This window comes from Girardinichthys multiradiatus, chromosome 23 (genome assembly GCF_021462225.1).
Source record: "Girardinichthys multiradiatus isolate DD_20200921_A chromosome 23, DD_fGirMul_XY1, whole genome shotgun sequence".
NCBI lineage: Eukaryota > Metazoa > Chordata > Actinopteri > Cyprinodontiformes > Goodeidae > Girardinichthys > Girardinichthys multiradiatus.
In genome coordinates, this window is record NC_061815.1 from 13,453,117 (window position 1) to 13,476,932 (window position 23,816).

The window sequence follows — 23,816 nt, forward strand, 5'->3', positions numbered from 1 at the left end:
ACTGTCCAGAGAGGCTGCACATTGACAGACTTGAGCAAGATGCCTTTGTCTGGCGGGGAGATTACAGTCTGCCCCCACACCAACAAGCCGACCACAGGGGTGCACGGAGAGGCTGGGAATGTCGAGCCAAGACAAACGAGACGTCCGCAGGAGGCCCTGCCCCTGGCCTTTAAAACAGCACAGCTCCCTGAGCTGCCTCCAAGCTTCCCTGCACTCACTGTTATTCCAGGCTGAGGGACACTCCCACACTGGACCACAATGTGAGACGGGGGGAAGTCATGCCACAAACGGCTGTGGATGTAAAGAGATAATGATATCTGGTCGTCTTTTAAACTGAAGTGGAGAAGTACAGTACAGTGCAAAAGTATTCACACCTCTTAAACGTTTTCACATTTTGTCATGTTAAAGCCACAAAGTTCAATATGTGAAAGACCAACAATGGAGTCAAAATTACATATAGTATTACATTTTTAACAAATAAAAATCTGAGAAATGTAGCATGTACTTGTTTTGCTCTATATTCTCAGGTTTAGGCTAATCTAACAGATAATTATGTTTAGATCTAAACCACTCTATTACAGCTGTGGAAGGTGAAACGGTTTAGCAACCTCTAACAGCATCTATCAGCTAAATACAGCAACGACACTGTATTTAGCTATTATCAATTTCTGATCAACTGTAACCTCTCCACCATGCTAGAAAAAGCATATTCACAACATAGTGTTCCCACCACCATGCTTCATAGCTTAGATGGCGGGTCCAGGGTGATGTGTAGTGTTTGTTTCTTGCTACACACAGGGTCTTAGATCAAATTTGGTCTTTCATATGTTTGCTGTGCCCACGACATGGCTTGAAGACAACTGGATATTGGATTTCTTCAGTTTTCTCTTAACATCAGCTTTCTTCTTGCCATGCTTCCAGGTGAGATTTGTAAAGTTCACAAAGAAAAGTTGTCCTGTCAGGAGCCTCTCCCTCCAGAGCTGTGGCTGCTCGAAGGGGCTTTCATAGATTTCTTTGGCCACTTGGCTGCTTCCCTGATTACATGCTCTTCTTAGCTGCCAGTTTAGGTTGATGGTCATGTCTTGGTAGGTTTGCAATTGTGCATAGTGTTTTATGACCTAACTCTACTTTCTCCTTGAACAGCTAGATTTATACTGAGAGCAGAACTACACTCATTACCAAGTGGAATCAGGAGACCAGACCTATTTAGAAAAAAACAAAAAGAAGAACCAAATATACAAAACTTCCAATCCGACTTCTAATAGGTTGTTTAGCTCTGACATGAGTGAAATACAACTTATCACAGAGACTCTTTGTGGCTTGTGAAGCAAATTAAAGTCAAGATACACTAATTTATATTGCATTGGGGAGGGGATGAGCAGCATGCTGCACTCATTGACCTCTTCCTGCACAGTCCAAATTACATTGACTTTAATGTATTTTTAGTCTGTACTTCCAGCTAGCAGCTCACACCATCATAAAAAGCAGAACAGGCCTGAAGCGAAAGAGTAGCTCAGAACAGACGCACACATTTCCACAGCAAAATTCCTCACAGTAGCAATGCTGTTATGGTGGAAAAAGTGTGGGTGAGCGTAGTAAAAACCATAACAAATCAAACATACAAAGAGTTGATTCTGTGCTGAGGGGAAGCAGCTTGCTCAGGGTGGGGAGCTCTACGGCGCTTACGGGCTGTGAATCACCTCAGAGGTTAGCGCTCCATGGAGGGTCAGAGGTTGGCACGGAGCACTGTTTCTGTGTCAGAACACACCGGACAATGACGGCTCTTATCAGCACCAGAGACATTCTTTGGATGCTATCTAGTTTCGCTGCACCTTTGGGTTTCTTTCAAGAAAGGACTAAAAAACTGAACTGAAGCAGGCCAAAAGAAAAAACAAACAGAGGGAGAATTTAGGATGCAGATGAGAGGGTCAACATGAGAACAGCTAATCGCTGAAAGCTTCAACCAAACCTTTAGGACAGTCCCACAAAATGGTTTCTGTGTGTCCCTGTGGTGGCCAGCAGCAGAGCAGCAGGGTTCGAGAATGGCCCCGCTGTGTGTGGAGTGTTTGTGGACTGTGGCGGAGCTGATGGACACGACCCAGGAACGGACCTGGAATCAATTTACTGCGTCCAAAAAGTGCCTGTGAATGTAAATAAAGCTCTTGAGCAAACAAACGCTTGTCCAAGAGGCACAGTCACAAACACAGAAAAAAATGTATGGGCTTAGAAAAGGAACCAAATACTGGTGGGCCCCCCTCACATGTACTATGAGAACCCAGTCAACTCTGTGCTTGTATCCACAGAAATTAAAACCAGGGCTTTTCTTCCTGCCTTTGGGCTGATCTTAAGGGTTTTATCTCTGGACTGATTTAGGAAAGCTTCAGAGTGGAAGGGCATTAAGGATCCAATAAGAGGATAATTTCATCCCCTCATTCCTCTCCTCCCTTCTTTTTAAGCTCGTTCCCCATCTTCCGCTCCACTGTCACCCCACTCAGACGCAGAGCTGGGAACCGCTTCAGTGAGAGCGAGATGAGAGGCTCCAGCCCCAACTAGCCGTGCCTGTTTACACAGATGGCAGCCGGCTACATCATTTTTGCGACAGGCGTGGATGGAGAGGGGAGGAGGACTGGCTAAATTTAAACAAGCTGTTTAGAAGTTACAAGAGGGATGGTCATAGAGAACACTGGGTCAGAACATTTTCTGTGTGTTACACATTATCAACCACTACAACAAACATCCTAACCTAACCTACAAACTGCATTTTACACCTTTACAGTCTAAACCAATTTTTCTCAAACTGTGATGCAGGTACCAATGCTGGTACTTGGGCCATGTTTAGTGGTACTCAATCCTCTACCACATGGTAAAAAAAAAAAAGCTCAAGTACAATGTAGAGCTGAATGGCCAGAAAGATGAGCTGTTGAAGCAATAGATGGATCTTCGCTTTAAATGGAAACTACTACAAAAGAGAAGTGCAGTGGAGAATATTTCAAGTACTCCGACAACAGTGAAGCAAGAATAAGAGCTTGTTTCTTACACAATTACGTCTGAGGTTAAAACATTTATCTTGGATCACATTATACCCAACTTAACCCTAACCTGTGGCTGTCATGTTGTGCTGGTTTGAAGTTGGAGTAATGTGCAGAGCATAGTGAGGGAGCCACATGGTGAGTTGAAGAGTTATCTCAATGATAATAATAAACCAAGAACTCACAAGATGGCAAGAGACTACACATGGGCGAGGTAGAATCCAGGGTGGCAAACGGGGTTGTGAACAGTTTCAGGGTAGACATCAGGAAGAACCAGTGGCAAACAATGAAAACCTGAGAGTTTAAATGCTGAGGGAAGTGAAGTATGGACCAATGAACTGAAGACGCTAATCGGGGAGAGGTTCAGGGGCAGCTGGTAGAAGGGAGAATATTGAGGGAGAGTGACTAATTAACACAAATAAGCAGGGAGGTAACAGAAAAACATCTAAATGAACTGGAGCAAATAAATCATGTCTCTAATCCAATATGAACAGCACCCTGAAGAACACAAACTGGGAAGTGCAAAGAAACCAACAAAGAACCAAAACTTTTTACTGGAGAATGTAGTCTTTATAGTAATTAATAAATGTTTGAGAACCACTGATCTAAATCGAAGATCAGTGTTGAGGTTTTGTGAAAGAGTGTTGAATGTTTGTTAATGCCTCAGGCTGGTAATGTCAGAAAAACAAACTGTAAACCTGACTGGCCCTTGTATTAGAGATATGCAATACTTCCCATTGTGTAATGTGCTCTGGGGCCCCTTGAAGCATGCAGTTTGGATTCATTGCACCCTAAGAATTACTGCTTCACTCCAACATTCCTGAAAAGGTAGTTGCAGAACAACTTGACTCTTGTTTTTAGAACAACATAACTGGTTCTACATGTTTCAGTCTGGTTTCCATACACATCACTTTAAGGTCTCCAGAGTCATGGCAGCTGACTCCAAGAGTTTTCACAGCTCTGATCTTGCTTGATTTAAACTCTGCTTTTGTCACTATTGCTCATAGTATCTTCAAAGGATACAATATACAGTATGTGTGTCCAGTGAGGCTCTGATGTGTTTTTGTTCATACCTTTCTGACAAAAGTTACAGTGTTTTTACAAGATCAACATCTGAATTTAAAAGTATGGCATGTGGGGTACTGCAGGGCTCTACTTCTTGGTACCCATCGATTGAAAATGTAAAGACAGTTTAATGGTCTATAAAATAGTAGAGTTGTTTAAACATCGTAAAAGTTGGATTTGGTCTTGGCCCCTCTGGAGGGTTAGCTTTAGTTAATCTGGATTTACACAAAATCAAGATGCCACAAATGTTATCTCTAGCAGGTAAGGTACTAAATGACTGGTTTTGGTTTTTTGAAGAGACGTTCTGCCAAGTTATTTTCCGTAATATTTCCCTTAACAGATAATAGAAAGATGTCATCTCACTATGATCTTGTTACAAAAGAAATAAGTCCACAGAGTTGTGGCAGCTAATTCTCAAAACTGATGCACTTTATATCAATCCACCTCAATTGATACAACAAGCAGGCTGAAATAACATTACGTCCATATAGGAACACAGATGTCATTTGACTAAACAAAACAGAATCCAATATAACAACAGCTATGTTGTAAAATTGTAGACTGATCAGCTAAAATAGTATTCTATCCCAATGATTTGGTTTCCATTTAGAGTTGATTTAAATAGCTAAAGTCAGCTATAATAGGAGGATTAGCTGTTGGCTTCCACCACTCTGATGACTTTCCTAATTTAAGCTCACAGTGATATGACATTATTCTACTACAGGTGGAGGAACTATCACTGATAAGACCTTTGCAGAACTTCATGTCAAAGATTTGCAATTATCCCTTCAAAATTGTATCCATGCAGCACGGGCAATGATCGTTGTGGGTAAACGTTTGACAGAAGTTAAATGTGGATGTTTTGTGCCTCTGTATTCTCAGTCTCAGGCCATATGGGCACCCAGATTCATCTTCCCCTCAGACACCTGCACTCACATCTGCATTGTCTGAGCCCCTCTCCTTGTGGCACGCAAACTGGAACTGGCAGCCACATGTCGGAGACTCCTCTCCTACAAGTACATTCGTGAATCTGTATGGCTCTGTGAAACCATATAGAGCTGAAACAATGCAGAAACAAACATACATATGCTGCTAATAGTGTGAGAATTATGGCTGGGCTGATGAAGACATGTGGCGAACACAGTGCAAGACTGGCGCCCGGTGACTCACCTATCAGGTGCAGGGGGTCAGGGGTGACAGCTGCAGTTAATTAACATACCAGCTTCCCATACTGGCAGCATGTGCGGTGGTTAATTCCACCCACATACAGAGCAAGGAATGTTTAGGTTTCCCAGTGTATCAACCTTTGCAGGTATAAAGGTGTTTTTGTCTCTTTCCGTTTTATCCCCACGTTCTTTCATCGCCTCCCTCTTTCCTTCTGCGCCTTTGTTCCAGCTCAACAAATTTGAAAGGTGAGCCCAGTCCAGCTTCTCATCATAAGCTGCGTGTTTCACATAACGGGAATATTTCCACTTTGGATTTCACTAACTGCTGGAGCTGATAAAAAAAAAATGCTCAGGAGCTCCACGAAGATTTGCTTCAGTGACCGAATGTCTGAGCGCAGAAGTGTAACAACAGGTCTATTCACTTGACTTCTGCTAAGCATGTCAGGTTGGAGCAGAAGGCTGCAGGAGCTGAGAAACAAAGTTTCACTCCAGCACATACTGTTTTTAGCAATCTCGCAAAGGGTTCAAAACTGATTAGTCAACCTTTTTGCACATACAGTTATTCCGTAGGAGGTATTATAAGACCCCTGAAGTGATTTGCCACATTTCAGTGCTCTCATATCGTGTAATCTCACCTGGAAACTTATGATAAATGTAACCGCCACAGGGAAGGATCAATTTAAATCCAATTTCAACCTAATGTATTCTAAATCATTGTGTTTCTGATGCAGCAGTACAGCTATGAACTGACAGCAGGAGGGACTGAAAACTGTGAGTATTATGTGGCCATAAAGTAAGACTTTGACAGAAATCTGTGAGGAGGTTTTTGTGGGGATGGTGGCGTGTTCTTTTGTTCTCCACAGAGGCGGTACAGTCAGGGAGCAGGTGTGCATGAAAGCAAAAAAACACAGGTGAGCCCTTATAAGGAGAATGTGGAATCCAAGATGAATGGATTAACGAAAAAACACTGCAGTCCCAAGCAGAACCAATAGATAACTCATGGGCATTCCCACAGATGGAGGTAGGGAACTGTGTGGCATGTATCAGCAATATCCGCAGTTTTAGCTAAGGGATGTATCTTGTAACATCAGTCATCAGAAAATGAGTCAGCTGATCTTACATCAGCTTGTCTGAAACAGATATAGAGCAGCAAGCAACAAGTCATTTAAATCATCTGACCAATACCACCGTCTTAACATGTGCTCTACCTCCGTCACATGGGTGAACATGTGACTCAATGCTGGTCTGCAAACTCAAAAACATATGCGACCAGCATGTTTACAGTGGATTGTGAAAATGTCTGCAGCCCTGGTTGTAATTTTCTCAAATTACAACCACAAACTGCAATGCATTTCATTGGGATATTATTCAGGAGAGCAAAACAACGTATTCAAAACTGTAAATTGAAAGGAAATATTTTTTACTAATAAAAATCTGAAAAGTGGGGCATGTGGTTGTCGGTTCCTATGAGTCAATACTGCTGCAGTCATAGCTTCAAGTCTTCTGACATACATCTCTACCAGCTTTTGACTGAAATATTTGCATACCTTCTTGTGCAACATGGTTTGAGCTGTTCAAGTTCAATCAGATTGGATGAAGAGTATCTATGAACATTGGTCTTCAAATATTGCAGCAGATTCTCGGTTGGATTCCAGTGCAGCTGTTGCTGTATGTTTAAGGTGGAAAGTACACCTCCGCCACACTCTCAAGTCCTTTACAGCCTCTATCATGATCCTTTCTTCCAGGACTGTCCTGTATTTAGCTCCATCCATCTGTCAATTAACTCGGACAAGTTTTCTTAAATCCGTGCTGAAGCAAAACATCCCTTCAAAATGATTCTACCATTCCATGGTACCACACATAGCGTCTTTCTGAAGATCAAAAGGTTAAACTTCAGTCTCATTCTATACCAGAGCAACTTCTTTTACATGTTTGCTGGGTCCTCTAAGTGGCTTGTGACAAAATGCAAAGAGGATTTTATGTTTTTCTTTCTACAATGTCTTTCTTTTGCCACTTTTGCATAAATGTCAGATTTACTAATAGTTGTCTTGTTAACAGATTCTCCCACCTGAACTGTGCATCTCTGCAGCTCTGCCAGTTACCATGGGCCTCTTTTGTGCGTTCCTTATATAAGCTGTCCTTGCTCACCTGTCAGTTTAAGCTGATTGCCATTATTTAGTAAGTCTGGAGTTGTGCTGTACTCTTTCTGTTTGTAGATGACTGATTAAACAGTGCTCTGTGAGATGTTTATAGCTTGGGATGTTGCTTTGCAACCTAACCTTGCTTTTAACTTCTTTGCAACGTTACCTCTGACTCGTTTAATTTGTTCCAGACTCACTAAAAACAAGATTAAATAACATTTATGAAGGATCTATTTCCTTACAAGCAACTTCTGAAAGAAGTTTAAAAATTGCACCCAAGTTTTTTAGAGGTGTCAAAGTAAAGGTAGTGGTATCCAAGTGCGTAAAATACTTTTAGAAATTTTATATGTAAAAAAGAAAATCAATCAATAAATAAATAACTAAAAGATTTTCTTTCAACTTTCACGTTTGTTGGTCTATCATGTAAAATCCAAATAAAATACATTGATTTGCAGTGTTGTAAAGTAACAAAATGTAAAAAGCTTAAAGAGGTATGAATACGTTTGCAAGGTACTGCAACTGCCTGAGAGATCAGCTGGCTGAGTCGTACCCAGCTCTGTGCCTGCCTGTAGGTCTTACTTTAGGGGGGCGGGGTGCTGCATGGGGATCCCCATCCTGGAATAGCTCTACTGGCCTGGAATGCTGTGGAGAACATTTAATAGCAAGGTCTGATTGGTCAGCAGGGGAAGCACATGTGTGTTTATGTATCTGTGTGTGTGTGGTGTTAGGTATGAGAAGCTCATGGAATCTGTGTATAGAATGGCTGAGGAGAGATCAATCATTAGGCCTGTTTGGGAACATCCTCTGTGAGGTCAGCAGGTTGACAGGGAAGCTGTGTTGGGGTCTCAGCCATATGTCTGTCCTGTCTGCACCTTGTTGTTGTGGCTTCTATCCCTATGTCCTCAGTGTAAGAGTGTCTGTGCCTCGCCTTCGATCTGCTCAGGGCTTTGTGAAATCAGATCTGGCTCATCCATCTCAGAGGAGCAGAGCATAAACAGGGAACCCATTAGGCCTGGTGCTCTACAGATTGACCTTTGAACTCCAGACCCGTTTTACCAAAAGAGGCCAAGCAGCCGTGCTGGGTCAGCGTTTTGCTGGGTCATCACAAGCTATCAGCAACTATCTGTGCATCTGTCAATAAGCAGGGACTCATCAAAGTCTGCAAACATTGATGTAAATGGGTAAATAGGCCTGCAGATACAAACACATACTCTCATGAGGAGCATGCACACTGAAAGCACAAACGGCTAATTCATGACTCTCACAGGAGATCAAATAAAACTCTAAAGTGGACCTTTCAGCAGCTTGTAAGTCAGAGCGGACAGTGTAATGACTACGCACAACAGCAGAATGTAAGAGAGGGCATCAGGCTCTCACGGCCCAGCCTGCTGGAAGTGATTTCGGTGTGAACCCCCAGTTCCTCCTCATGATCTCTGTCCGGCGAACCCAAACCTCTGCCATAGGAGGGCTACTCCCACTGACGTGTTTGCTCAGCTGCTCTGGTTTTACATCAGCAGATTGAACGTGGTTGTTCCTGCTCTCTGACTGGGTTCAATTCAATTCAGTTTTATTTATATAGCGCGTCGTCTCAAGGCACTTTAGGTTCACCGTCTTTCTTCCAGCAGTTTGGATGGTTTTTTTTTGAGGATCTACAGGTGAAACAGGATATTTACATACCCTGTACAACATGACACAACACCTCTTTTTTCTCATTTTCTAACATAAAAACAGACGAAACAGTTAATTCTTTTGGTCAGATAACATCAAAATTATTTCAATTTCCTAAATAACAAAATAATTGTTTTAGAGAATTTTAAAGCTATATGAATAAATAAATACAGTTATTTCTCTCTTTAAACACAACTATGTGGCTTTAACTGTATACCTCTGTTTTGCTGGGTATGTTTGACATTTTTCATGCAATCAACACCGATTTGGAAGTCTCACGTGTCCGGCAGCACAGTGTCACGTTGGTATCAACATACATTAGCCATGTTAATACCTCCCTGCTGTGCCCAGTGCCTCTGATCTCACTGACTCTGCACAAGAAGCCAAATCCATCCACTCAGTCATCAGCATTTAAGCAAATGGGTCTAATTAAGTTAGTGGGCTTGATTGTAAACAAGTCATTAGCTCTGGCTGAACATTTCTTTCTCACAGCCGGTCCTAGAAATCAAATTTAGGATAATTTGAACTTATCGGTGCGGATTCAGCATCTCATTTAAAGCCACAGCAGCTGCACTCTAATGTAGTTCTTCAGATCCACGGTTTTAAAGACATTTGTGTGCCTAACCTGCAAAGATCCGCAGCCGTTTACGCCTCGGAGGAGGCCCCAGCCCTGACACTGCGGCGCACTCATCCTCGTCGTCACAGTCGCCGCTTCCAAATCCCTCCTCAGCATCGTCACTCCACCCATTTGCTCCAGCTCCTCGTGACCGAGCTCGCCATCGCTTCTCAGATACTGTCACAATGTTTAGCAGCTGAGGACGGGAAACACAAACTGGTTAATGGTCAGTATTTTGTTGACCTTTTATGTGATAGAGCTAGATATAGAGCATAATTGTGAAGAAAAGTTAAAATGATTCCTAGTTGTTCCAAATATTTTACTAATGAAAAATTTAGAACTTTTGTGTTAATTTGTATTCAGCCCACCTGAGTCCATACTCCGTAGAATCCCATTTGTTGCGTGTCTCTACCAGCTTTGTACATCAAGTAAAAATTTATGCCAACTCTTCTTTGCAAAGCAATTTAAACTGTCAGATTGGATGGAAGAATCTGTGATCTGTGAACATCTGATGAATCCAATCATATAAATAGAAAGGTGCATTTTAGCTTCCCTTCATTGGCTCCCTGTTAAATCCAGAATAGAATTAAAAATTCTCCTCCTCACATATAAAGCCCTTAATGACCTAGCTCCATCATACATCAGAGATCTGATTGTTCCATATGTTCCTAACAGAGCACTTTGTTCTCAGACTGCAGGTTTACTGGTGGTTCCTAAAGTCTCTAGAAGTAGAATGGGAGGCAGATCCTTTAGTTATCAGGCTCCTCTCCTGTGGAACCAGCTCCCGGTTTTAGTCTTTGATGCAGACACCCTGTCTACTTTTAAGGCTAGGCTTAAAACTTTCCTTTTTGATAAAGCTTATAGTTAGAGTGGCTTAGGTTATCCTGAGCTATCTCTGTAGTTGTGCTGCTATAGACTGATGGAGGACATAATGACCACTTTCACTCTCTTCACTACATTCTCATACTACTCTCCAATTTTTCCTTATTTGCTGTTATTTCAGCGTTTAACTTTATTTTCCATCTGTGTTTAGTTGTTACACCTTCCTGAAGGCTGGGTGGGAGGTGGGAATTTTGTGTTTCATGGTTATGTGTAGTGTTAGTTTTCCACCACAAATAGCATTTTGCATGTTTGCCACAAAGTTTAGTTTTGGTTTTACTTAATTCTGGTGAGAGCACCTTCCTACAGCTTGGACTATTGTTTTATAACCTTGCTTTTATAACATTGCTTTTAACTTCTCTGTAACTGACCTGTCTACGTTTCCTGATTTTAATGTTGCTGCTTCATGACTGGATTTTCTTAATATGCTACTTCTGAATGCAACTGGTTGCACAGGATTTTATTTTGAGGCATCAGAGTAAAGAGGGCTGAATACATTTGCAAAACTACACTTTTTATTTATTGAGAAAACGTAAAGCTATGTATAATCTTTTTTCAGCTACAATTATGCACTAGTATTTTGTGTTGGTCTATTGTATAAGGTGCCTTACATTAATGGTTTATCAAAGCTGGGACAAGAAATAAGGCTTGTCTCTGGGCCTGAGCATGTTCTGCATCATTACAGGAGTATGAGGGGAATTCCAGACAAAAACATCGCAAGATCTGAGACTATTGCTGTTTACCAAACTCCTATAACCACCAGGCAGGAAAGCACGTTTTTGTTATTTCTGCCAGTTTTGTTATTTTTGTCCAAACGTGATTCATTCAAATGGTTGTGGCTTTCGGTCCATGTGATTTACTGGTAGAAAAATAAACTGAGGGGTAAATACACCGTGTTGTTACTGGCAAACATTGATGTCTAAGGTGGTTATCACAGGGCAATAACACACTAGCCAAGTGAAAATCAAGGTCTCGGGATCCAAAATTATAAATGCTCTGTGAAAAACTAGAAAGAATGAAAGCTAATGTTTGTTGTATTTTGCAGGTTATAGCTTACTGGGTCACGTAAGGCTGCACTGTGGAACCACACGACAAATAAGATAGACCAAAGAACAAGACAAATGTGCAACACCTCTTATAAGACAAACACAAAATGTGTATGTTAAAGAAAACCCATTTAACAGGATCTGTATCCAGCTTGGACACAGATGTACAAACAGCATCTGATGGAGATTTTTTGCCCATGCACATTACTGAAGTCCATGATATGTTACACAACCCCATAGACTGGAAAATCTTTCAATTCATAAATAATATACATTTCTGGGAGCTGCAATGCAAATGTACTTACCTTTTGCTTTTTGGATTCTTATAAAAACATAGCAAACTGTAATTATTCTACATTTAATTAAGTAAATATAATAATAACTAGAAACCTGCAAGCAGCTTTGAAGGTCCTCGCACCCCTCAGCGCAACTCGGGTTGTCGAGCGACCGCAGGAGCACTGGCATCACCTCATACACGCCATTGACGATGACACTGCTTCACTTCAACACGTCGTCACTAAGTGGTACTGTGAGCAACATGTCATATGATCTTTGGTCATGCAGAGTTTCGGTCTGGCAAAAAGCATTCAAAATTTCGAGTAAATCGGACCTTCCAGAAGGACGCTGCAGTCGCTTGTTTGTTTGTGGGCGGGGCTAAAACAACATCATCAATTGACTGTGTCAAAATGTCCAGCATTAACTCATGATCATATATACTACATTTCAAGTGGATCCGATGATGAATGAGGGAGATATAGCCCTTGAAGTGTCCTAGGGGGCGCTGTTGATCCAAATTGAAATGTAATCCAATAGAGCTGTTTGGGGTCTGACAAAGATCAAGCATATTCATTTTGGAGTGAATGGGACCATGCATGTGTAATTTAGAGGCAAACGTATGGCCGTGGCGTGACATCAGAATTCGCCACGCCATCATATTCACACCCTCCAGTTAAAGCAGTAAATACTGGCGACTGTCTAAGACCATCATGTTATCTGTTACTTGGGACAGTTTCACATTGATTAGGTGAAGAACATCAAACACTGATTCTGTAAAGGAAAACGGGACACTTTATGTTGTCAGGGGGCGGGGCTTCGATGATGTCAGCATCTGATCAGTGAATATTGTTGAGGCCTAGAGGCAGATCAATCCCAGAAGGTTTCATTTGTCTGTGACTTTCCTTGTAGGAGCTATATCAATTTCATCTTTTATGACGAGAAGTCATATTTTGAGGCGTGACCACGCCCACACGCTTTCATGTATGAAAAAGGTTTTGATAACTTTTAATCCCCGGTGCCTTAAGAGTATAGTGAGTGATTTTCAAATCTCTAAGTCAAAAGCTGTAGGAGGAGTTCGCTCAGATATGCGGGCAAAAAACGCCCAAAAGAGGGTCAAAATGGCAACTTCAATCCAAAATGGCCGACTTCCTGTGGGGTTTAGACCAATGCTCCAAGAGACATTTTTGTAGGTCCAGAGAAGATACATAAGTGTACCAAATTTCAGATTCCTTGGTCAAAGCATGGCTTGGGGCTGTTTTTTTTTAATTGTCTAGGGGGCGCTGTGGACGAATTAGGCCACGCCCATCAAATATGTCATGAGATCTCTGTTGGGGACTGGACAAGGATCAATCACATTGAATTTGGTGCAGATCAGATGATCTATGTGGAAATTAGAACCAAACGTATGGCCATGGCGTGACGTCTGACTTCGCCGCGCCACCACGGCCATGCCCTTTTCTAAAAAGTTACTGTGCTTCAAACGAAGTTAGACCCACTAGTTGTCTGTCTTCTGACACACTTTCAAGTTGATTGGGTCAAGAGGGTCAGAGAGGCACCTTTCCAAGTGAAAAAAGTGACTTCCGGTTTTCAGGGGGCGTGGCTTTGATGATGTCAGAATATGACCCCATAGGATCATCGGGAACCCAAAGGTCCTCCTTCATGCCAACTTTGGTGTGATTTGTCGTTTCTTTGGGAAAGTTATTGCATCTTTTCACTTTGAGCGCGAACGGCAAGTTCGTGCCCCGGCCACGCCCCCTAAACATGGCCGAAAACTCAAAATTTTGATAACTTTTAATCCCCCATGCCTTAACTGCATATTTGCATATTGACCAAATATGAAGGCGATAGCTGAAAATCCCTAGGAGGAGTTCGTTAAAGTTCGAGGTGAGTAAAAGTGAAAAACGGGCAAAAATCGGCCTTTGACCCAAAATGGGCGACTTCCTGTGCATTTTAGGGCATATCCCCAAGAGACTTTTTTTCTTGGTTTGAGGAGTTCTAGCATTGTGCCAAATTTGAGATCTGTACGACTTACGGTTTGGCCTATCTCACGTTTGTGGGCGTGGCTAAGTGGTTTGGCCACGCCCACTGACGACGATATTGAAGAACAAAAATTTCACGCGGGGGACAATTTTGGGTAAAATTTGGTGAGTTTTGGGATATGGCAAAGTCCCCATATTGCCCCGCCAAAAGTCCCCGGAATAATAATAAGAATTCGAGCGATTACAATAGGCCCTTGCAGTTTTCCTGCTCGGGCCTAAAAATAAATCAGACCTTATTTGTTGTCATTGCTTTACAGCCCCCTGCCCATTTATTGGCACTTCTGGTAACGATGTGAGAAACGTCTTCGTCATTTATTCCTGTAGTTTAATCGGCCATTAAAAATGCAGAAAAAGCCTTCAATTTGAGGATGCTAATTTAGTGACAAAACTGAATTTTCTTTTTGAAATGATGGATTTCTGACCACCAGGTTCCAGACCAGTACCAGGCCATGGGTCTATTACTACCAGCCCACTAAGTAATCTGTAAATATGTGCAGATTCTGCAGAACCTCATAACAAATGTTAAGTATGGTGGAGGATGTGTGATGTTGTGGGCTGGGTTCTTTTCCCTGTGAACCTTGTCAAAGTGAATGGCATCATGAACTCTGAAATCTCAGGACATTTTAAAAAGAAATCTAGTGGACTCTACTAGAAAACTGAAATTGGTTCCTCACTGGGTCTTTCAGCAAGGTGATGATCCAAATCTGATCAACCCAGCATTGGCTCACCACACAACATCTAAATGTGCGATGGGCTGAGTAGAATAGAATATAAGACATGACCCAGGACTCTGAATCATCATGAGAGATTGCACCAATAAGTGGTGATTTTATGAAAAACAATAATTTTTCATTAAATTATGAACTCAGGCTTGGATTTTTCTAAACTGTTCAGCGTAAGATTATGGAGCTGCAATAAGAAGTGCATTTGTTTCAAGGATTTTTACATACCTTTACTATGGATGCCAATATGTGCAGAGGGTGCTGTTTATAAAAAATAAATATAACTACAGTTAAAAATGTGTGATAAGTAGGAACAAACCTTCACAGCCACGCTCTGTTGATCTCTGGGGCTCTAAAAAACGTAACCAAGGACCGTGCCAAGGTAACAGATGTGCTAAATTCCAGCAGCCTGCCCTCCGTCGTTTCATTTAACCATGCTGCCTTCCGCCTGTTTGTGTTTTATTTATTTCCTTCCTTTCTGCACACGTCAGCATGCATTTTTTTGTTGTTGATGCATCTTTTGGGGGAAGTTTTCTGTGGGAGAAAATTGGGCTCATATGGTCTTGTCTCAGGTCAGCTGCGACGTCTGGCTGGGCTCAGACATCTTATTTTTGTGTGCGAGACAGAAAGCGGAGGTATAAACAAGCACGTTCCCTCTGCTTGTGTACACAATCTGGGTTTTGGATGTGGCATAAACTCCAAAGTTTAGAGTGGGAACACACATCATCCTGTTCCCAGCAAGGCTGCCCAACAAACCTCCATTCATTTCCCAACATTGAGGCCATAGATGGACGATGACCACAGCATTTCTGTAACCCTGGTCATTTTAGACCAAGAGATGGACAAACAGCAACTCCCAGGCAGACTGGACTCAGAGGAGTATTTCCACTTGAGCCCGTACAGAACTGCAGCTCCCATAAATACACTCTCGCAATGACAAATGAGACTTAATGTGCTGAATCTTTTTGTTAAAGATTGAAATGTATTTGTCTGAGTTCTCCCAAAGATTTACTGAGGTACTGAAATTCCTTCTAATGGTTCGCATCTTGGCAACTAGCTGGGACTCAGAGTGGGAAGAACTGCCTCAAAAACCTTGTTAAAAGGCAAACAGCTGAAAAGGGAAGAGAAAAGATGTTGAGGTATTTAAAGACAACCAGAAAAAGGAATGAGGAGCGAAGGGAAAACCCTTGACAAGAACCACTGTGGCTCTTTAAAGAGCTCAGTATTTGTGCAATTGCATCAACAACTCACCACATTCAACAGTGGAAAAGAGCATTAGCCCTAATAAACACTATATAGCTGCAGTTTTGACTTTAGAGGCTAGCATTTTTGCATACATCTTGTTCTAACTATCAATTTTAAAAGCATCATTTTAGATATTTAAAGTATAGAAAATGTCTGATTAATACAGAAATTAGTTGAAAAGGCAAATACATATGCTAGTATAATTTTCTTCAGGGCATCCCTTGATCTATGAAAAATGAAAGAACTGGTATGACAATCTTTTTCCATTTGAAATGTAAAAGTTGGTGTTTCTACCTGTTTTTTTACCCATATTTGCTCTGCAAGGGACCTTCTGTTTACATGTAAAACTGCAGGACCAGAAGCTGTCGACAGAATTTGGGCAATGCTTCACAGGATCAAGAAATAACAACAGCATAAACCCAGTATTTGGGTTAAAGAAATGGCCCGGCTGTTTGTAGAGTGTAGAGGCAATGCCACAGAAATGGGTAATAGGGTATTATCATTGGGGGAACCACATAAATGTGTAATAAAAGTCCTGAGGATTCCCAAGGCAATTCAAGATAAATTTCCTGACTGATCCACAGACAGGGGGACAAACCATTTTAATAAGCCACAGGGTTAGCATGGCTCCAGCTACTGAGAACGTAATGTTCTGCTTTTTGACACTCATCTGGGTGAAGTGGAGTTGAGAAAATACCAGCTCTGAATGGAAACGCGTGACCCAAAGATGAAAATAGTGTATGAAAAATGAACTGGCTGTGGCATAAATGAGCCATGTCCCTCTCCACAAAGGGATGACAGGACACTACTTCTGGCTGAGTCGGCCTTGCAGGGTGCTGTGGCTTCTGCCCACTGATTGCAAGACTCTGCCACAGCTGTGGCGGCAGGGAGGAGTTGGATGGATGTTTGTTTTGAAAGTGACGTTGCGCTTTTGGCATTGCTGAGCCACTGCCTGATCAGCCATGGGCCTCAAACTTTACCACAAGAGAGAGAAACCGCTAGCCTTTCTGGGCAGGAATCTTCTTAAATTCAAAAATGTAAAAAAAAAAAGAAAGAAAGCATGGAAGAAACGAGTAAGCTGCCACTATGATTCAGGGCACGGATAGACAGCTGGACTCGGAAGACATGTAATCAGTGCATCCCGCAAGCCGCAAGGTTTACCTCCTTTTAACACAAAAGCACAAAAGCACAGTGCAGAAACAAAAGCCCATATGCTGCACTCAGAGCCCAAACATGTGTCTGATGGCTCAGCCAGGACCAGCCATGACACAGAGACACAGAAACCGCAAGTCTGTCACTGCCTCCAAACACATGACACGAACTGCACACAGGGTCACTGTTTGACACGACAGCTGCAGCTGAGCCTGTGAGCCTTACTGCTTGATCTACACTGATGGAAACCAACCTGCGCTTGCTGGCCATCAGCTGTGGTGTTTTACAGGAGCCAACACTAGCCTGCACATACAGCTGAAACCAGATATTTACAAACACTGTGTAAAAATACACTTTTTTTCGCACTGTCATTAATCATTAAATCAGACTCCTGTTTCAGGTCAAAAATTACTTCTTCTTCCTAAACACCACAATAACAAGAGAGTTTTTCCAATTTTCGATTTCTTAAAATTTAAATGTTCACGTACATTTCATAAGAATTGCCCATTAGGATAAACGATTTGGGCTAAATATTTTGGGTATCTTCCCAAAACGTTTCACAATAGTCTGCTGGAATTTTGCGACATTCCTCCCGATAAAATTGCTGCTCACAAAACGTCTGTGGGATGGAGATCATGAATCTGTGATGGCGCAGAGGCTCTAACTTCTCGTCTGATGTCTTGAAATGTTCCTTCAATATTACCACTTAATGTTCTTTCCTCGAGATGCCATCTATTTAGTGAAGTGCACCAGTCCCTCCTGCAGCAAAACATGATGCCCAAAACATGACTCTTCCACCCCCGTACATTATAGTTGAGATGGTGTTCTCCAGCTTGCAAGCTTCCTGTTTTTTCCGCTAAATGTAGCGATGGTCAGTATGGCCATACACTTCTGTTTTGGTTTCATCAGACCACAGGACACATCTCTAACAATTAAGTTCTTCTTACCTGAGTGCATTTGTAAACTATAATTTGGCATTTTGTGTGCGTGGGTTCTCTCTGGGTACGCCAGCTTCCTCCCACAGTCCAAAATACATGACTGTTAGGTTAATTGGTCTCTCTAAATAGCCCTTAGGTGTGAATGAGTGTGTGCATGGTTGTTTGTCTTTGTGTGTCTCTGTGTTGCCCAGCGATGGACTGGCGACCTGTCCAGGATGTACCCCCCCCTCCCGCCCATATACTGCTGGAGATAGGCATCAGCTTCCCCGTGGCCCACTATGGAAGAAGCAGTATAGAAAATGACAGACTGACTGACTGTAAATATCTGGCGTCATCTGCGTGTCTTAAAGTCTAAAAGTAACAAATTTAGAGCCTGCTGTGGGAATGAGGTACACTGAGGAAGGCAAAGAATGATGACAGAATGTATCTATAGAATCAGGGGCCTCCAGTCAGGGGCTGTGATTGGGATCAGGGCTCAAGGTACGTCCTCCTTTCCGTGCACTTAACTAGTCTGGACAAGCCTGCATGACTTGGCCCAGATGGAATCTGGTGCTCTGAATGTTTCTATCAATGCCTTGACTCATCTCGTCTGCAAATCTAATCTGAAGCTCCCAAACAGACTTCTTGCCATGTGCTCATGACAAAAGCCATGGTTTCGCCATCTGATGTTGATGCTTTCCATAATTGGTCTGAGTTGAAGGCTTAAAATGCAGGCAGTCATCACGGGCTGTTTTCCAGATAACATAGTAACGAAAGACTGGCCTGATTGTCAGAGATTCATTCATAAACCTACTCTCATCACAGTGTTTGGGATATTAATGAATCATGTGAAACAGAAAATCTGTTGCTGAAAAATGTGAAAAGGGAATTTGAATTCAGCCCCCCTGAGTCGTACTTTGTAGAACCACCTTTGGCTGCAATAAAAGCTGCAAGTTTTTTGGGGTATGTCTCCAGCAGCTTTACAGATCTACCAGAGAGAGAGAGACTGATCCTTTTTCTTCATAAAATAGCTTAATATCAGTCAGGTTGAATAGAGAGTGTCGGTGAACATAAATTTTAAGTTTTTCCACAAATTATGTAGGTCTGAACTTTCACTGGACCATTCTAACAGGAACATGATTTGATCGAAACCATTTCATTGCAGCGCTAACTTTATGTTTAGGGTCTTCGCCCATCTGGGAGGTAAACCTCTGTCCCAGTCTCAAGTTCCCTGCAGCCTCTGACAGACTAAAGAAAAGCAAACACCATAGCATTATTCTGCCACCATCATGCTTCACAGTAGGGGTGATGCACAGGGTAGTTTTCAATTTTGATCTCATTTGACCAGAGCTTCTTCTTACACAACTCTTTTATAAAGCTCAGATTAGTGTAGAACTAACAGTTGTCCTGTCAATAGATTCTTTCACCTGAGATGTGGATATCTGCAGCTCCTTCAGACTTACCCTGGATTGATTCACTGCCTGTGATGGATTGAACAGTGGCATATTGACCTAAACCCCTTCTCCACAACAATAGTGTCAGCATCCTGACCTGTCCTCTGTGGTCCTTGGTCTTTATGATGATGTTTGTTGTCAAATATTCCCCAACAAACCTCTGATGCCTTCACAGAACAGTTGGATTTATACAGCCAGGTATACCTTCATTTTAAAAATGAGGTAACTTCAGAAGGGAACTGGATTTTATTAAGAGTATCAGAGTAAAGATGGTCTGAATACAAAAGGATGGCACACTTTACAGATTTTTACTGGTTAGATATGTTAAAACCATCAATGTGATCCACTGTGTAGTTAGATATCAGAATGTTCTTCTGAGTCAATATAGCTATATTCAAATAATAGACCATTAACATTTTGAATGATATCAAAGCTGTTGCCCAGTTTTTGCTTTTGACACCCATGGTCTACCACGTGAAGTCCCAAGAAAATGCATTGAAGTTTGTAGTGGTAGAAAGACAAAACGTGGCAAAGTTCAAGGAGTATAAATACTTTTGTGAGGCACAGTCAAAAGGATAATCAAAGTCTAAAAAAGTATAAAGAAGCTGGTATTTCATGTGTGTTGATTATAAAGGAATTTCTTCTCCAGGCTCAGGAAATCATTGTATACGCTATAGTTCATGCTGTTTGCAAGACTTCCTGTACTGGAGCTAATAGCCTCCAACTCAAGACACTCATTAGCATTATTTAGCAGAGGCTGTGTGGTGTAATCCAATTTAAGGAGCAGCTCATGCAACTGCTTCAACAATCAGCTGTTGGGTCTCCAAGGCACAGAGCCTGCCATTTTCTTAAGAATGAGGTCCCAGACTCTGATGCTGCTGCCGAAACAAAAAAACTACCACCTTTACCACAGACATATGTAACCCCATGTAGATAGAAGGCTCTGAGCTGTAGTAAAAGTCAATAGGTGCAGGTGGTGACAACCAATGATGAGTTTACACTCCTGCTCTGTTCTCCTGTTCATAGCATATGACACACAGCACAGGGCGAAAGTAAGGGACAATCCATGGGACAAGATTAGTCAGGCTTCAGAAAGTTCTGATTTCTGAGAACCAATCCAGGATCAACAGGCCAGAATAATAAACCCTAGTTTGAGTGTGTTTATCAGAACAAATTCATTTCACTGGAGCACAGGTTCTGTGGAAAGGTTAAAAGCAGTTAACATCTTACCTGAAGAATATAAGCTCTTGGCATCTTAATTTACTCTATATACAGATTGGTTGGTTCTGAAGGCTGATGCTGCCTTGCTTTTTAATGTTGGTGGAAATTATGCAGCTTTAGGTAAGTAATGCTCCAGCATCATGTTTAAGGCTGTAGCATTCACACATTTGAACACAAGATGTTGAAAAATTCCACAGCATGAGCGCCACAACTCTCACAAGCCATGTATACCGCACATGTGCAACTGATGGATCATTCACACAACTGCTAGTCAAATTATGCAACAATGACCCAATAGCATTGCTTAATTTCATACAACACCATGTAGATACCCAATCTGTACTAAGGAAGATTCTCTCACCTCAGAATGCCAGATCTTTGAAACTGATGGCACGACCTACTTTCTGATTACTTTGGCTAATAATTATCTAACCACTTGGGGGCACTTAGAGCATTAACATTTGTTTCCAGATGTTGAATGGAACTTTAATAATAAAAATAAATTCATTAATAATAATAAAAAACTGACAGAGCAACATAATGGGTTACCCTAACACTGACACAGTACAATACAGTTCATTCCACATGATTGATCCCAATATACATGGACTGTTCAGAATGGTAGCACGTACAAAGTGCTGCTAAAACATTGCAAGGCTTGATGTTCCTCAAAAGTGCATGTATTTTCCTCATGTTAAGACCTGTGTAAGGTGTTGTTCAAAGTGCTAAAATGCTCGGCAAAATATAAAAACAGCATAAAACTGGCTAGTCTGAGAGGAACCAAGACAAAACTGGTTGTCTGCCATCTTCAAACAACCCCAAATAAAAAGAAATGCCAAAGCGGTGTATGCAAAAGCTGTCTAACAAACATTTAACCCATTTAAATTGGCTGTTGATTTCCAAAGAAGCCAGTAAATATTTAAACAGTAAATGAGGGTAGGAGGCTGTGCGCCACCAATGATCTTCCTGTGAAAAACACATACTGAGAATGGAAGATATAAAGCATGTCTGGTTGGTGTAACTAGTAAGTAATTAAGTGTTAATGTCTTTCTGCATTGGCTTCATATCAAAGAACACAGACAATGAGAAGTCTATCCATCGCCTGGAAAAAATATATATATTCAGTGTTTCCATATCAATAACAAGGTTTTACTGAAAAGTAGCTTTAGTACATCTGCTGTTTTGCTATTAAAACTAATTAGTTGTAGTTTTTAAAGGTTTTAGCAGCTGTTCACCTTCAGAACTTTTTATGCTGCATTAAACAAGTGCCACAACATACTGTATATTAGATGTCAGGGGCACCTGACTGGAGGGTACTTACATATTTGTTAATATTTACTGCAGACCAGACAGTTCATTGGGATAAGCATATTGTGTACCGTAATATTGTACTCGTACTCGTTGTCTTTATCCGGGACCGGGTCGCACAGGCAGCAGACTCAGCAGAGACGTCCAGACGTCCCTCTCTCCAGACACCTCCCCCAGCTCCTCCGGGGGGAGCCCAAAGCATTCCCAGGCCAGCGGAGAGACATAGTCCCTCTAGAGTGTCCTGGGCCGTCCCCTGGGCATCTTCCCGGTGGGACGTGCCTGGAACACCTCCCGAGAAAAGTGTCCAGGAGGCGTCCGATATAGATGCCCGAGCCATCCCAACTGGCTCCTCTCGATGTGGAGGAGCAGCGGCTCTACTCCGAGCCCCTCCTGGAAGGCCGAGCTCCTCACCCTATCTCTAAGGGAGTGCCCGGCCACCCTACGGAGGGAGCTCATTTTGGCCGCTTGTATCCAGGATCTCGTTCTTTCGGTCATGATCCAAATCTCATGGCCATAGGTGAGGGTAGGAACATAGACCGTGAGGTAAATCGAGAGCTTCGCTTTTCGGCTCAGCACAGTGCCCCCATTACTGTGGCAGCTGCACCGATCCGTCTGTCAATCTCCCGCTCCATTCTTCCCTCACTCGTGAACAAGACCCCGAGATACTTGAACTCCTCCACTTGAGGCTGTAGCCCCCCTCCAACCTGAAGAGGACAAGTCACCCTTTTCTGGTCGAGAACCATGGCCTCGGATTTGGAGAAGCTGATCTTCATCCGCTTCACACTCAGCTGTGAACTGCCCCAGTGCATGCTGTATGTCTTGGCTAGAGGGGACCAGCAGGACCACGTCATCTGCAAAAAGAAGAGACAAAATCCACTGGTCCCCAAACCAGACCCCCTCTGGCCCTCGGCTGCGCCTAGAAATCCTGTCCATAAAAGTTATGAACAGGACCGGTGACAAAGGGCAGCCCTGCCGGAGTCCAACATGTACCGGGAACAGGTCCGACTTCGTGGCAGGCAATGCGGACCAAACTCCGGCTCTACTTGTACAGAGACCTGATGACCCCTAATAAAGGGCCCCCAATTCCATACTCCTGGAGCACCCCCCACAGGGCACCACGATGGACACAGTCGAATGCCTTCTCCAGGTCCACAAAACACATGTGGACTGGTTGGGCAAACTCCCATGAACCCTCGAGTACCCTGTACAGGTTATAGAGCTGGTCCAGTGTGCCACGGCCAGGACGAAAACCACACTGCTCCTCCTGAATCTGAGGTTTGACTATCGGCCGGACTATCCTCTCCAATACCCTGGCGTAGGCCTTACCAGGGAGGCTGAGGAGTGTGATCCTCTTGTAGTTGGAACACACCCTCGACCACCCCAGTCTTCCAGTCCAGAGGCACTGTCCCCGACCGCCACGCAATGTTGAAGAGGCTTGTCAACCATGACAGCCCTACAACATCCAGAGACTTGAGGTACTCAGGGCGGATCTCATCCACCCCTGAAGCCCTGCCACCACTGAGCTTTTTAACCACCTTGGTGACTTCAGCCTGGGTAATGAAAAAGTCTAACCCCGAGTCCCCAGCCTCTGTTTCCACCAGGGAATGCATGATGGCAGGATTGAGGAGATCCTCGAAGTACTCCTGTGGTCCCCAGTCGAGGTCAGCAGCCTCCCACCCCCACTGTAAACAGTATTGGCGAAGCACTGCTTCCCCCTCCTCAGGTGCTGGACGGTTTGCCAGAATCGCTTCGAGGCCAACCGGTAGTCCTTCTCCATGGTCTCACCAAACTTCTCCCAGGCCCGCATTTTTGCCTCTGCCACAGCCCGGGCCCGGCATGCTTGGCCTCACGGTACCCGTCAGCTGCCTCAGG

At 42.8% G+C, this 23,816-nt stretch overlaps 1 protein-coding gene and 1 long non-coding RNA gene across 4 annotated transcripts in view; one reads left to right on the plus strand and one right to left on the minus strand.

The window, feature by feature from the left end:
- The window catches only part of LOC124860203, an 81,220-nt gene that overhangs the window by 34,063 nt on the left and 23,341 nt on the right, over nt 1-23,816 (plus strand). The gene's annotated exons all lie outside the window — the stretch shown is intronic.
- gpc3 (glypican 3) overlaps nt 1-23,816 on the minus strand; it is a 198,136-nt gene that overhangs the window by 16,261 nt on the left and 158,059 nt on the right. For both annotated transcript variants that reach the window (XM_047353254.1, XM_047353255.1), the window contains one exon: nt 9,695-9,881. In XM_047353254.1, coding sequence (XP_047209210.1) covers nt 9,695-9,881 — 187 coding nt within the window. The remainder of the gene's footprint in view (nt 1-9,694; nt 9,882-23,816) is intronic.